This window comes from Monodelphis domestica, chromosome 8 (genome assembly GCF_027887165.1).
Source record: "Monodelphis domestica isolate mMonDom1 chromosome 8, mMonDom1.pri, whole genome shotgun sequence".
Taxonomy (NCBI): Eukaryota; Metazoa; Chordata; class Mammalia; order Didelphimorphia; family Didelphidae; genus Monodelphis; species Monodelphis domestica.
Window position 1 is genome coordinate 203474775 of NC_077234.1, and position 16058 is coordinate 203490832.

The 16058-nt window shown below is 36.3% G+C and overlaps 1 protein-coding gene across 41 annotated transcripts in view; it reads left to right on the top strand.

Moving 5' to 3' along the window:
• INPP4A (inositol polyphosphate-4-phosphatase type I A) overlaps window positions 1-16058 on the top strand; it is a 250932-nt gene that overhangs the window by 147927 nt on the left and 86947 nt on the right. For 31 of the 41 annotated variants that reach the window (XM_001363200.5, XM_016424845.2, XM_056808578.1 and 28 more), the window contains 3 exons: window positions 6448-6519; window positions 10627-10834; window positions 12633-12677. In XM_001363200.5, the coding sequence (XP_001363237.2) occupies window positions 10729-10834; window positions 12633-12677 (151 nt within the window). In that variant the 5' untranslated portion in view covers window positions 6448-6519; window positions 10627-10728. The remainder of the gene's footprint in view (window positions 1-6447; window positions 6520-10626; window positions 10835-12632; window positions 12678-16058) is intronic. The other 10 variants (XM_056808574.1, XM_056808566.1, XM_056808562.1 and 7 more) reach the window with 1 other exon arrangement.

Consider the following 16058-nt stretch of genomic DNA (forward strand, 5'->3'; position numbering starts at 1 on the left):
ATTAGATAAGAATTTCCCCTGTTAATTATTTGGGCTTTCAATCTACAATCACTAATAAAATGCCCTGGCTGGTTGTACAGGAAACATTTTAATTGATTATTTCTTTGTACCCTCAGTGTATATTGCTCTCTAGAGATAAATTTGCAACGTTGCCATCATCTTCACCTGTTTTACTTCATTCTCACGTAACTTTCTATTAGCCTCTTTTAACTGAGTCCTTGATTCTTGTACTAATTCATCTATTTCTTCATTTTTTTTCCTATCTTTTCCCCTGAAAAAAATATACACAACATTTTTCCTTTATTCCTCCAAACCAAGAGTTTCCCATACCGGACACTATAGTCTAAAATAGTTCCTAGCCAGCAGACAGCTCCCTTTTACCAATAGTCTCCTTATGTGTTTTAAATTTTGCTCTGACAAATCTGTAAACCCCAATAAATTTTCTCTCATTTTTATTAATATATCAAGAAATGTGGAAGGATTTTTCTCTGGTTCTTGTTTTAATCTTTCAAATTTCCCCCAGATATCTGGTCTTACAGAGTGAATTTTCATGGCTTCCAAAATGGAATTCCTAGTCAGGCCTAAAAATCTGAGATTCTCAGTATTAGATAATTTTAGATGTTCAGTTGATTGGGGCCATGAGGTAAGATTTGGGTTGTTTGTTTATAAATTGTTCCTTTTCCCTCCATGTAAAAAGCTCCAAAAGCAAAAGGTCACTGTCTTCAAATGTCGGATCATACAATTGCCCTTTTAAATTCTTTTATGCATTGAGAGGATCATCAAAAAATTTAGGCATTCTCTTCTTTATATGGTCCAAATCTGCTGCACTAAAAGACTTATGAATTTTCATATTCACAATGCCTGCTTCCAGCTGTAGGCAAGTCAAATCATGCAATGGGAGCACTGGAAAAGCAGCAGCACCAGCTGGTTCAGTAATCCCTGCTGTTCATCAGCCTTGCACTGGTTATCATTATCTTTATTTTCTTTCTTAGTATTTTTCAGTGTTTCAGTTTCCCCAGTTAATGTCTTCTCCATCTTTTCCATGCCTTCCTTTAGTGACAGAATCTTTAGCTTCAAATCATTATCATCTTTTGCCACAGCCCTCTTTTTTAGTATCATGCCTAAAATCCTTTTTCCAGAATAATAGATTTGTAGCATAGTAAAGTACAACCCCAATAGTACTGGGGCATATGATAATGCCCTGTGCATCTCTAGCTTCAGCCACTTAACACTCCCATAGATATTCATTAGGAAGTAAATAAAATCAGGGATGGTAACAAATAATATGTTTTAACACAGGAGAATCAGTTGGTATATACTGGCTAACAGTCCCATGATCACAACCAGTTTGTGGAGCTTCATCTTGTTCACAAGCCTCAAACGGGAAAATTGTTCTTTAAAACTGGCCTTTAAAATTCCCCCCCCCCCCCTTCAGAATTGATGGTTTATTCTGATTGGTTCAGCCTGGTTGCTAGGAACATTTCAGCTCCCAGTCCTTAAGAAAAAATTTTCAATATGGCCACTTTTACTGTCATGGCTGGTCTAACTAGGCCCAAACTTCAACTCCCTGGAAAATGGCTTTTTTCAACAACTTTCTGTATTTTGTTATTTGTTCCTTCAATATATTATTGCTATCCTCATTTTCACTGATAGCTCACCTGAGGCTTAGAATTAATGATTTGTTGAAGTTCACCCAACTAATAAATATTGGAGCTGATACTTGAATTTAATTCTCTTGACTCCCAGTTGAGAATTCTTGCTATTACTTTACATCTTCTCTCAAACTTGATTACAGAATTAGGATCTAAAAGTGTTTGTCACAATGTAGAATGATGGAATGAATTTAAAATGGCAAAATTTAATAGGAACAATGTAAACTACAAAAGTATTAAAATAATTGTTTAAACAAAATACAGTAAATGTAGTTATGAACGTTTTTGTAAGGGAAAAAAACTTGGGTTTTAGCATATTGTAAGTACAATATTAACAAAATTGTCACATGACAGGCAAATAAAAAATTAATGTAGTTTTATTGGTTTGATCTTATTTTATGATTTCCTTGATGTGGGTGAAATCCTAGATGGATTCTCCTAACAATGCCTCCTAAATAATTCCTCTGTCATTTATACTTTTAAGAAATTCCCTGGGAGATGATTTGCCCAGGAAAAAAAAAGTGGGATTTTTCAAAGACAGAAATTGAATTCAGATCTTTTAAAAAGTCTATGTCCAGCCTTCTATTTCCCATATAAACTTTCTCCTTATGCCATCTTAGGCAATATTAATAGAAGCATATAATCTATTAAAAAAGGAGATTACAGCAGTAAGACATTTCTTCTTGGTTATTCCACATTTGGAATATATGTTCAATTCAAAGACAGTATTAATTAGTTGGAGCACAAACAGAAGAAAGCAACCAAGATATTGTGAGGATTCAATATCATTCTCTGAAAATTAGTTGGAGAAACTGGGAATTTTTATCCTCAGAAAGAGAAAACCATTAAGATCATATATGTGGAGTAGGAAAAGATCTGAAAAATTAAGTAGTTCAAACTCCTCATTTGATAGATGAAAAAATTCAGGGGGAATTTCAGAATGTTGAAATATAAGTTTATTGCAAAAAGATTGTTTTATTCTTTGTATTTGTATCTCCAGTGTCCAGCACAGTGCTAGACATAGGAGGTGTTTAATACATTCTTGCTTAATGAATAAATAACTGATTCCCAAGTATCTGAAGAACTGTTATGTAGAGGAAAAATTACATTTACTTTATATTAAGTAGAGGTTTTAGATTTTTATTATCGATCAATTTAAGGGACACTTCCTAACAATTGCCAATTTTCTAAATGCCTCAACAACTGATGAATTGGAAGACTCAGACATTCATTTGTAGAGGGACTTCCTTGTTTGGGTACAAGTCCATTGTTGTTCCTTTAAGAAGAATCTGACTCTCTGTGACTCCATTTGGGTTTTTCTTGGCAAAGATCCTGGAGTTAATTGCCATTTCCCTCTCCAGCTTATTTTACAGATAAAGGAACTGAGGCAAATAGGAATAAGTGACTTGCCCAGGGTCACAAAGCTAGGAAGTGCCTTTAACCTTAGGAAGATGAATCTGTGATTTCAGATCCAGTGCTCTATCCATTGTGCCACTTAGCTGAGATCTCTTCAAATTCTGAGATTTTGCCTATCACAAATTTTATTGGCCTACCACAAATTCTGTGAAACCCTCCGATGAATTTCTTTTGCTATTTGTTGTGAGTAATGCTTAAGAAACAAAATTTTAAAACTTGTGTCTGAGTAACTAGGCAAATCAACTCAGTTCTTTGGGCCTCAGTTTCCACACCTGTTCTTCTTAGTTCCCTTACATCTCAAAGTCTATGAAAATTGGATCTTATGGTTGGGGAAAAGGTTGGTGGTTTTTCATCTCATTAACTGGGGCAATTCATTTCAATATTTATTAAGCACCTATTATGTGCACAGGTCACTTTTCTTCTCTTGGGCTTTGTTTGCTTACCTCCAAAGTGAATCAGGCCAGATTGAATTGCCTGCCAGCACCAGGAAGAAGAAGAAAGGGAGGGAGATAAGATTGACCCTATAACACAGGAAAACTTGTGTGGAAATTTATTACATGTAATTGGTATGTGTATATATGTATATACATATATATATATGTATTATATAATTTTAAAAATTAAGTGAGTTGGAATGGATTAGGTGATGTTCAAGAATCCTTCGAGCTTGCAAACTGGTCAGTAGAGCCTTCCTGGGGACAGATTCTTCTAGTTGCTTCTTATGATTGTAAGCACTAAGAATTGATGAGTCTCTATTGGCTGCATCTCTCCTGGTTCCTCTTGCTACTTTTTGTGCTCCAAGTACCACTAGTGAACTAGATATGTGTTGGTGGAAGAGGGGGCACACAGTGAGAGGATGCCTCTGAGGTTGAGGCAACTGTGATTTGTCTTTTTTATGAAAGATAGTAAAGTCTCTTGGGGTTCTGTGGCCTTGCCATCAGGAAATCATGTCATACTGGACGATTGCTTCCTATCAGCAGGCAGCACACTGTCATCAGGTCTCTGAGGGTAGATAAGAAAGGGGGCAATTGGTTTCACTGCCACATGCTGTCCCCTTTCTTTTTAAAAGCTTTTTCTCTCTCTAATGAGAACTGGTCTTCAAATGAATAATCACCAGGACTTAGAGGAGAAAAAGGACCTTGGGAATAGTGTAGTTCTTGGTGAATTAACTTATATTAATGAGTCTTATAAGTAACGTGGAATCTAATTTGGTAGTGGAAATTATCTTTGTGTACTGGGGGTTAGGTAATAAAGTGGCCTGAAATGTACTTTTCAATTAAATGCCCTCAATAACCTTAGTCTCATTAAAATTAGACTCTCAGATATTACCTTTTAAAAGGATTGTTATCTTATTCATCATTTTATCCTGGAAAATTTCCTGAAGAGAGCAGAATGTCACCCTTTTTCTAAAATGTGTAGGACAAAGACAAGGGGAGGGTAAGATAGGAGTATACTAGATTTTTAGTGTATGTGTCTAGAATTATCCATTGAATCTTTTGTGCTAGGCCTCAAGGTAACCTCCCCAAACTTGAAGGATAGATCTCCTTGAATCTTTTATCCCTTGTTGTATGGCATGCCATCAAATTCATGGGGGAAGAAAAGAATGGACTAAGTAACCTGGTTGGAAAAGAACATGAAGTATATAAAAGGTAGTGTGATATAAGTCTAGAAAAGGAGGCAGGAACCAAATTATAGAGGACCCTATAAAATTACTTCAAGAAGTTTATGAACAAGAAATAATATTTGAGTTACACATGATGAAGGTTGCTATAAGACAGATTGGAGGAGAAAAACCTGGAGGCAAGAAGGCCAATTGGAAGATGGTTATCCAGGTAACAAAATAATAATTCATTTATATTGCAATTAATTCTTTTCTAAAGCCTTTTTATCATAATAGTTCTGGGAGGTAAATATGTGAAATGTAGATAATTATCCATGCTTTCTTTATAAGGACTTGAACTAGGAATGAAATTGATGGAATATTGTGGTAAAATATAGAATTTAGTAATTAATTGTTTGGGAATGAGAGAGACAAGAGCATTCAAAGATGAAAAATGACTATTTGAGCCTGAATGTAAGAATGTAACTGTAAGAATGAACCCTATTAACAGAAATAGGAAAGTAAGATGTGTATAGAAAGATGAGTTTCAGCTAATCAAGGAAGGAATATAGGCAATGTTAAGGCCAAAGAGAGAGCTTGACCTTTTGGATAATATGACCCCTGTTATTCCAGATTTGTGGACTTACTGGCTATTTCTTTACTTGGGGGTAGAGGTGAGGGGGTAGGGAATGCTGGAGGCAAGGGTCAAGGGTTATCTTGTGAATGACTGTGGATAGAAAGAGGCCTAGGGAAAGCTATAAGAGAGAAGAAAAAAGTATTTCCTGCAGCTAAGCATGGTGCCAAGAGAATATAGTGCCGAACAGACTACTTGTTCTTTTTAAACAGTAGCAGAATAGGACATCTTTCATTAAGGTCATTCTTAGGTAGAATGCTTGCTAGGATTAAAAACAAAACAAAACAAAACCTGGAGGAAGGAAGAGAACCTCCCATTGCCCATATGTTGCTTGTTGCTTTGCCTATATACCTTTCTGAATAAGTGGAGTGGAGCCATCACTCTTTCCTTGGAAAATCCATTGAAGTGGATTCACTTTGCTGTAGGTTTAATTTTTAGGGTTAGTTTTCATTTCAGAGAGGGAATAACACAAGTAATTGTACTTTTATTAATTATTTAAAAATTCTGAACTAATGTTTTACATTTCCATATACAAAGAGGAACAGAAAAAGAAGATTGTATATGAAACTGATGATCTCTGCATGTAGTTTGCTTTTCTTTATAAATATTTAATAAATTTTCCCTGTTACTTTCAATGCCTCCTTACTTTGTTTGTGCTTTGGAAGACAGGTGGTTTGAAACAAGGAAAATTCATGATGTGAAGGGAAAGGAATGGTTGCGTCCTTTGTTACAAAATTCTTCTTGCCAGGTAGTTTTATTTCAGATGATTTCAGACTAAGACTGTGCCCTGGCTACTGCTCAGGCCATCCCCCAAAGCAGCTGAAGAACTGAATTAATTTTCTGGAGATTCTGCTAACCAAAGGTAGCCCTGGGCCCAAGGCAGACTTCTTGATCTGTTCCAGCGTGGTGGCCAGACTAGGCCCTGGAGTTAAAGGAACAGTGGGTTTCCAGCCACTAGCAGCTGGGCCTTTGTTGTTGTTCATGATAAAAGCTTGGATTAAAATATAGAACAGTTGTGGAGTTCTGAGTAACGTTTTGCTTTGCCACAATTCCACCCTTGAAAATTATAATGTGAGCATTCTCTGTGGTATCTGTAAACTGGGTGTTCGCATTTAGCCAAATACCTGTTGTATCTTTATTTTTAGATGTGATGAAATTGAATCAACTTCTATAAAAATGCATCCTGCCTTTGCTGTACTGAAGAAAAACAATTTTCTGTAAGTATAATTAGTATGCAAATTACCATGGAATGATAACAAAAATACCCTTGATGGTATTGTTGTTGATTTGTTCAGGTTAGGAAAAGCTTTCAAGATTTTAGGGATGGAAATTGCCAAATTTTTCCTTACTTTAATTTAGCAGAGATTTATTGAGTACCTGTTGTGTGTCACAGACTGAGCTAAGGTCTGGGCCTGAGTGATAAAAAATTTAGGTAAAAAGATGGCCCTGCTGTGGATGGAGATTTACAGTCTAGCCGGGGAATAGGCCACATATGCACATCATCTTAATACAGAATAACATATCATAAAGGCATTAGAAAAGTAGAAATAGTATGCTATTTGAGGCCTAAAGGGAGACAGATCACAGTCTGGCTTGAGGGACTGTGGAAATTTCATTGTAGAAGTAGCCTTTGATTTGTGCTTTATAGATTAGAGAGGAATTCAATAGACTAAGGGAGAAAGAGAGTATTCTAGACAAAAATAATAGTCTGACTGAAGACACAGAAGTTAGAAAACATAGGACATGTTCAGGGAACAGTTAATAGTACAGAAATTTAGGTGACATAATGAAATTAGGAAGACCTAAGTTCAAAGTTGGCCTCAGACACTTACTTGTTGTGTGACTCTGGACACGTCCCCAGTTTGCTTCAATTTTCTTATTGCAAAATGGGGATAATAGCATCACCTACTTCCCCCACAGTTGTTCTGAGGATAAGACAAGATAATATTTGTAAAGCACTTTGCCATCCTTAATGTGCTATACACCTAATTATTATTATTATTGTTATTATTATCGGGTAAATAGAGCATAGAAGACATTTTACGATGAAATATGGACTTAGGTAAGAAAGATAGCATAGCAATAGATTGTGAATAGTCTTGAATTCTAGTCAAAGGGATCTGAACTTTAACCAAGAAACCATATGGAGCCACTGAAAATTTTTGAGCAGAGGAGATTGACATGACTGACTATCTCTCTCTCTCTCTTTAATCTAACAACAGTATGAATATTGGATAGGGGAAGAATGAAGGCAGGAAGACTAGCCCAGGGGAGTGGTAATGAAAGCTTATTTTAGGATGGTGGTATTAGGAGTAGGGGATAGATGTGGAAGAGATTATAGAGGTCTAGTTGAAAGATGTGGAGAGAGGAAAGTCAAGTAACAGATAATTCATGGGGTAATGATAAACTGAGTTTTGGACCTTGTTGAGTCTGCAGTGCCAATGAAACATGCAAGAGGTAAATATGACCTAGAAGCAATTGGTCCTCTTAGTCATCCCTTAGCTAATTAGAGAAAATAGATGTAGGCATTGAAATTGCCAAATTTTTGCTTAATTCAGTTCAGCAGAGATTTATTGCATACTTGCTATGTGTAGTATACTTTGGTAGGTGCTGAGAGTGAGTGATAAAAAATTTAGGTAAAAGATGGCCCCTGCTGTGGATGGAGATTTGCAGTCTAGTTTGGGGATGAAGTGAGAAGTTTCTAAAGTGATACAACCATTTAAAAAAATTATAGTTTTTCGACTAAAAGCATTAATTTTTTTTCTCCCTCCTACTTCCCTCCTATTGGAAAGAAAGAAAAGAAGAACAAAACCATTGTTATACATATTTATAATAAAGCAAGATATATTGCCCCAGTGGCCATATCCAAAGGTGCATGTCTCATTCTCCATCTTGAATGTATCTCCTCTTTGTCAGGAGGCTACATTATTATTGGTGTCCTGGAATCATGGTTGGTCATTCATTTTATTAATGAGAATTCTTAAGTCTTTCCAAATGGTTTGTTCAGCAATATGAAATACTAATACTGCGTCTATTCCAGAACGTAAGAGATCATTTGATTTTGTCACCACCAACTTCTAATGTGTAATTTAATAATATAGAGAGGGTGGAAACTTCAGCTGAGGACTGAAGATGAGGAGGTGATGGTATTGAACGTAGATAAGCTTTGTGGAAGAAATGTGTCGGTGCAGGGAAAAGAGGACATGAGAAAGTAGCTGATGAGGGTCAGAGGGTCAAGGAACAGCATCAGGAAGACTTGAACATGTTTGTAGGCATATGAGAAACCTTCGAAGAGGGAGAGTCATAGAAACATGAAAAAGTCCATGAGTTTTAGAGCATATGGTGAGTCTCTAAGAGATGAATTAACCTGAACAAAGAGTACAAAAAGCTTTCCTAAGATTAAAGAAGGAGAAAAAAATTGGGGACTGATGCAGACTTTTGAGGAAGGGAGCTCAAGCTCCTGCTAGATAACCTCAGTGTTCTAGCATGCTATGTGGTCTACTATAAATCTGGGACCTGTAGTTGGGAATTGGAGAAAAGTAGAAAAGTTTGGAGTGGTTACAATAGGAAATAAAGTTGAGAATCAGTAAAATGAGAGAAGAAATAGTGCTGTAAAGGATTATGGGCCTATTTGAAATTGTTCATCATTCATTTATAGTAGGTAAAATCAGTTCAGGTCATCTTCATGGTAGAATGGATGGCATGCCTGACCTGGAGATAGGAAGACTCATCTTCTTGAGCTCAGATCTTGTCTCAGACACTTATTTATTATGAGTGACCTGTGGCAAGTCACTTAACCTCGTTTGCCTCAGTTTTCTCGTCTGTAAAAAGAACTGGAGAAGGAAATGGCAAACCATTCCAGTATCTCTGCCAAGAAAATTCCCCAAAACAGGGCCATGAAGAGTTGTACATGACTGAAATGACTGAATAGCAACAACAAAATCAGTTCAGTTTTGTGACTCTCACCAGTAATATACAACCACCCTATACTAGATGCAAAGGATCAGATTATGGAAGTTACATAGGGATAAAAATGAACAAAGCCACAACTTATAGAAAATTGGGTTCGAGGATTTTTTAAAATAGCCAACTAGAAGATCAAGTCTAGTTATAGAGGAGATAGATTGAGAGAATATGGGTGACATAAAGAATAAAAAGTCACAAGGTAAGAGAATTTGTTAAGCATGAGTTTGAGAATAGGAGAGGTAGAAGGACAGGAAGTTGTGGTCTGGAGAACTGCATTTTAATGTTCCAGGTCATAGAATTGGGTAAAGTTCCATGAGGTGCTGAGGTGCAATCTTTCCCAATGTGACTGAAGTGGGAAAAGCTCTCTAACTGATTGATTTGAAATGAAGGGAAAGGACAGAGACACACAGAATAGTTTAGTTACACTCTGTTGAATTTAACATGTATCTACTTGGAAAACAAATTGTGCCTAAGAGAAGTTGACAGTTTTTTATCTGAGCTTCAATCTTTGTATATCAAAACTGTTTGTTGATTATCATTATTTTCACAATAGTAGAACTCAGTAAATCAATCAACAGATATTTAATAAGCACCTACTTAATGTACCAGAATCTGTACGAGGCACTGAGATTACAAGTACAAAGAATGAGATTACCCCTATTCACAATAAGTTTATATTTTAAAACTAAACATAAATATAAACAAAGTTGTTATATGGAAGTTAGTTTGCAAGGGAGGGCACTAGTATTTGGGGGGGGGATCAGGAAAGGTTTCATGAAGATTATGCCTGGGCTAAGTCTCAAGGGGAAAAAGGACTTTATGAGGTTGTGCCAAGGAAGGAGAATATTCCAGACATCATCTACAAAAGGCACAGACCTGAGAGAAGGTGTTTGGGAGGAACTGAAAGAAGGCCAATTTTGTTATATTCCAGAATATGGGAGGTAGAGTAATTGACAGTGAAGCTAGAAAGACAGGTTGGAGGCAGAGAGTATATAGGGCTTTATTTTTTAATTTTTTCCATAATTCTATGATTCATGTTCTTTTCCTTCCCTTTTCCCTCCCCCTCCCAGAGCTGACAAGCTCTGGGTTATACATATGTTAACACCCCAAACCTATTTCCATATTGTTCATTTTTGTAATAGAGTAATCTTTTAAAAGCCCAAACCCCAAATCTATACAGAAGAATTTATATTTGGTCCTAGAGGTAATTAGAAGGCACTGGAGTTGGTTGAAAAGAAGAATCACATGGCTAGAATTGTCCTTAGAGAAAATGCTTTGGCAGCCATGTGTAGAATGGTATCATGTTGTTATCCTGTCTGTAATCTTTAAATTTATGTTATTTATTCTTTCTTACCCAGGGCTGCTGCCATGCCTGGTGAATAGGGCTCAGGGACAGAACTTTCCTGGAAATAGTTGTGGGCAGACCCAGCAGGGAAGAGCACACCATTGCTCATGACACCATGACAGCAAGAGAACACAGCCCACGTCATGGCTCCAAGTCCCGTTCTGTACAGCGGGCCTCAACTATTGATGTTACCACGGACATGGTGGGACTCTCTCTGGCAGGTAAGGTCCACATTTCTCCCTGAGAAGAGTTAACTTTAAGACAGATGCAAACACCAAGCTAAATTGGAAGGGAAAGAAAATGGTGACTCACCCTTGGCCCATACCTCTTTGGATTGTCCCCAGGACTAAACTAGCCAACTAGGGTGCCCCCATCTAATAGTATGTTAAATTGGGCCATTTATGCATTGCAGAGAGAAAGAAAGCACACTCGCGCCTACATGCAAACACACACACACACACACACACAGTAAGAGATTTTATCCAGAGTTCCATATTCATAGTACCCCAGCTCTGCTGCTCTTTGAGAGGTTCTTTCTCATATCTCTATTTTGGAGTCAAGTTTGATCATTAAAATCATAGTATTCATTTTAAATTTTTTCTTCTTTTTTTTCCAGTTCCTTGTAAATGTGAATGTTTTCTTCATTTTGATGACTTTTCCATCATTTTATATATTTTCTCATGCTTTACCTATCCCCCATGTTCATGATTCTTTCTTACTTCCTTCTTCCCTCCCTTTCTTCCTTCCACCCTTCCTTCTTCCTTTCCTCCCTCCCTCCTGCCAGTTTAAATCTGACCTTGGAAATATATCTTCAGAGATTTTCTAACCTTGTGACCCTGGGCAAGTCACTTAACCACATTTTCCTAGCCCTTACCTGCCTTAGAACCAATACTTAGTATCAAGTTTAAGATAGAAGGAAAGAGTAAAAAAAAAAAAAGAATCAATAAGTTAAGTGATCCATATTTGAACTCAGGACCTCTTGCCTCCAGGCCTAGCACTCTTATCTATTAAGCCCCATATTCATAATTTCTTAGATCCTAGTAATATTATATTACCACAGCTTGTTTTGCCATTTCCATTGATGAGGCTCTACTTTATTTCCAGTATTTTCCCTTCTACAAAAGACACTGCTATAAATGTTTTGGTATACATGGGGCCTTTCTTATTGTTACTGACTTCTTTGGAATATAAGACCATGGACTCTCTGGGTCAGAGACAATGGATATTTTAGTCACTTTCCACATAATTCTGAATTGCTTTCCAATATAGTTCAACAAATTTGCTGCCCATCTTTCTTAAATTCCAGTTCTTTTAAAAAATCTTTTGAGTTTAATTTTTATTGATACATTTTGTTTCAATAAATATTAAACTCCATTATTTTCACAGTTTACATTCCCTAAAAAAGAGGTAAATGGCTTAAAGGAATTATTAGGGTCATTCATTTATGGACTTCTGTAGTTTTCCACTTGGTTGAAAGAAAGGATGGGTATATACTTTATAAGGAAATATCAGTATTGTCCAATGCTTTTGTTTAAATTTTATTGCCATTTAAATTTGTCTTTATGTAGTTGGAGTAAATGTGTGTCGTATTCTTTTGATTCTGTTTTTTTTTGTTTGTTTTTTTGCTCTGTCATTTCATACAGGTCTTATCATGTTCCTTGAATTATTTATTATCTTTGTTCTTTCTAGCACAATAATATTTTACTGAATTTACTTTCCACTGCAGGTTGTTCAGTCATTCTCAAATAATGTAGCACATGGTTTTGGATTACTTTTTTGAATTAAAAACAATGCTGTTATTCATATATTCTTACAATTAGGTGTTTTCTTTTTGGGGGAGCATAAGCCCAAGAGTGGAATTGTTGGGCTAGAGGGTATGAACAGTGTTGTAATTTTCCTTGCATGAATCCAAATTATTCTCTAAAACAGTGAGACCACTTCATAGCTTTACCCACAGTGAATTAGTGTGCTTGTTTTCTTGCCAGTTGATTATGTTCTACCATTTCTTTTCCTGTCTAGGAAACATCCAAGATCCAGATGAGCCCATATTAGAATTCAGCTTGGGTTGGTATCATTTTTTTAAATATTATTTTTAGAATATACGGATAGCACAAATTTAGTATCACTATCACCTCAAAATTCTCTGAGGATCTGGTGCTGTGGCTGAAATGTTTCTGTAGAATGTAAAGCTGTAGCAGGTGTGAATTTATTATCACACTGCTGTTAAAAGTCAGGACTGTGCCTGGGGCTTTGTATGCCCCTGAGCCAAGTGCCTTCTTTTCTGTTGTCTCAGCTTCTCTCTTCTCCCCAGCTAGAGTATAGTGATGACAGGGGAGGGAGAGAGGAGAAATGTTGTATCAGGAACAGTACTCCTTCCCATTCAGCCCATGCTCTTGTCCAGAAGACACCTTTCTTTTGTGAAATGATAGCTAAGGAGTATGAATGTTGCTGCTTCTGGTAATTTAAGGATTTCTCTCTTCTGGACTGATGCTCTTCAGTGTTCTTTCCTCTGTTCTTCCTGGGTAGTGGTAGCAGAGGTCAGAGACAGGCCACAGGTTGTAGTGGAAAGCACCCTGCACTAAGAGGCAAGGCACCTCAGTTTAGGGCTGTTCTGGCCAAGTGGTATGGCCTTACAACAAGAGCATTTTTCTAACTTCCTCACCCATAATAGGGCTGATATAGCTTGGCTCACAGGGTTATTGTGAAGATTATTATCCAATAAGCTAATGAAGTGCTTTGAGAGGTATAAAAAGTACTAATATATGATAGTATGTCAAAGAATATCTTCAGTATAGAAACTTGTGACGTAAGAAGTTGCCTAAGGCTCAGAGAAATTAAATGACTTTCCCACAACCACATAGGGAATGTGGTTCCATAGGCAGAATTTCGAATGGAGACTTCCTGATTTCAAATCTAGCATTATATCTAATGTGCATCTAAGGGTCTTGCCCAAGATCACACAGGTAATAAGCACCTAAACTAGGATGTATAAATGTAAGTTGTATTCAGCACAATTGACTACTACAGTAATATTATCATTAGTTACTACAGTTGCTGATGATTATTCACTGGTCAGAGTGGTGATTTCTTAAAATAAGACAAAAATGAACTTTGCCACATCAATTGACTCTTCCTATCACTTGAACATTGATGAGGTCATTCATTGTAGGATTATTCACTGGCCTGATGTCAATATTGTTGTGTCATGGGGTATAGAGAAACCCAAGGAGAGGGAGAGAGATTGATTGGTGAAGAGTTTGATTGGTGAAGCAGTCCGAATACATATAAGTACTTGTCATTAATTTTATGGGCACAGTTAATGGCACCCCAAAACAATTATAATAAGAATATCAGATATCACTGATTGCAGATCACTATAACAGATATAATAATAATTTAAAAGCTTCAAATCTTGTGAGAATTACTAAAATGGGACACAGAGATACTATGTGAGCACATGCTGTTGGAAAAAATGGTGCCATTTGACTTGCTTGATGCAATATTGCCACAAGCTGTTAATTTGTAAAATAAAGCAATATCTAGAAAGTGCAAGAAAGTAGAGTTCCAAAAAAAAAAAAAGATTTGCCTGTAGTTATGGAATGGTTACTTTCATGTACTGTACTAGGATTCATAAGATGTACAAAGAAATCCCTTCAAAGTTTAAGTACCACCTCTTTCACAGCCTTTTCCAGATTCCTGAATTGTTAATGTTTCCCCTCCCCAAATCACTATATTTATGCTGTATTCTGTAGGTGCTTTTCTGTGAGCATGTTTTCTCTCCCTAGTATAATTTAAACTCTTTGAGAACAAAGACTGCAATCATTTGCCTAGTAATGTGCCTGAATAGTTGCTTTTTAATAAATTTATCCAGTTACAGAACTTTAAAAAAGGAAAGGAACTATGGGCTAGATGCCAACTATTTTTAGCTGAATCCACAAGATAAAATGATATTTAGTTAGCATTTAGTTGGTTAGATGAGTTTAGTTAGCATTAAGTTTTATGTCTTTGTACAACATAAAAACTTAATGCTAAATATGTAAGAGTGTCTCCAAGAATTTCTGAATTGAATTGAATTGAATTGAACAACTACCTAGCACATTACCTGACACACAGTAGGTACTTAAATACTTGATGATTGACTGCTGTTTAGTTGGGGAGTCAAGACTCATACACAAGTCACAAATAACAATATACAATAGAAGAAATGTTAGAAGGGACAGAGAGATTGATGCATTGAACTGCTCAGGATTGACTTCTTGAATGAAAGTAGAACTTGTTAGGCTGTGAAAAAGGTTTAGACAAAATAGATGGAAGTGGAGGAAAAGGCATATATGAAGTAAAGAGGGAAGGATATTCGGGGAAAAACCTTTTGACCAGATTGAAAGATAGAGAAGTAGAAGATGCAGTTCATTTTAACACTTTTATTAAGTGTCAGCTACAGGGATGAGTTGGAGAAGATAGGTCAATAAGGATTTGGGCTGGAGGGTATTAAACACCAGACTGTGGATCATAGGATCATAGATTGAGAGATAAAAGGTTACTTAGAGGACCCCTAATCCAACCCTCTCATTTTCCAGTTGAGGAAATTGAGTCCAAGATAGGTTAAATGACTTTTCCAAGGTTTTATAGCCAATAAGCAGCAGTTTAAAGATTTGAACCCAGGTCTGTTGACATCCCATTCAGAACCCTTTTTATTATTTGTTCTTTATCTGTTACTATGAGCAATAAGAAGCCATCCTCTAAGTTTGAATAGAATTGTTTGTTATTTGCAATTTGTTTGATGTTTAAGAAGAAAATGAGGTGGTGTGGTATTTATGTATTGGTATTTAATTCTCCACACTCTCAATCATGTTTGAGGGAGTTAGAAAAATGTTATGTACTTCAAGTTGATTAAAGCTTTAAAATATGATTTGTTTCTCATTGATTTTCATGTCATATGTAGAATATTGAATCCAAGTTGATAATCTAAGGGTGTGGCACGCTTTTATGATGATGATACCAGTTTTAGACATCTTGTTGATTAAAGCACTTCAACATTTATTAACTTACTTCCTTAAGTTTGGTTTAAAAGTTATCTGACTTACCTTGTCTTAGCTGAAGTAAAACACTGCCTATTGAGACTTTTTTTCATCCAGGAGCTAGATCTCCCCTAATTTTTTTTTTTTTGGTCTGTCAATACTGTAGCAAATAGCTGACTTTCACTCCCAAAGCTATCATAAAGCCTTCCTTCTTTCTTTCCTCCCTTTCTCCCTCCATCTTTTCTTCCCTTCCTTCTTTCCTTCTTTCTTCTGTAGAAAACAACTTGCAAACTGCAATATATAAACAGGATATACACACAGGATTAATTAAAGGGAGGACACACACATTAAAGAGTACTGATTGAAGCTTCTAACAGAACGTAGGATTTTAATGGTGATTAAAGGAAACTAGGGAATCTAGGAGATG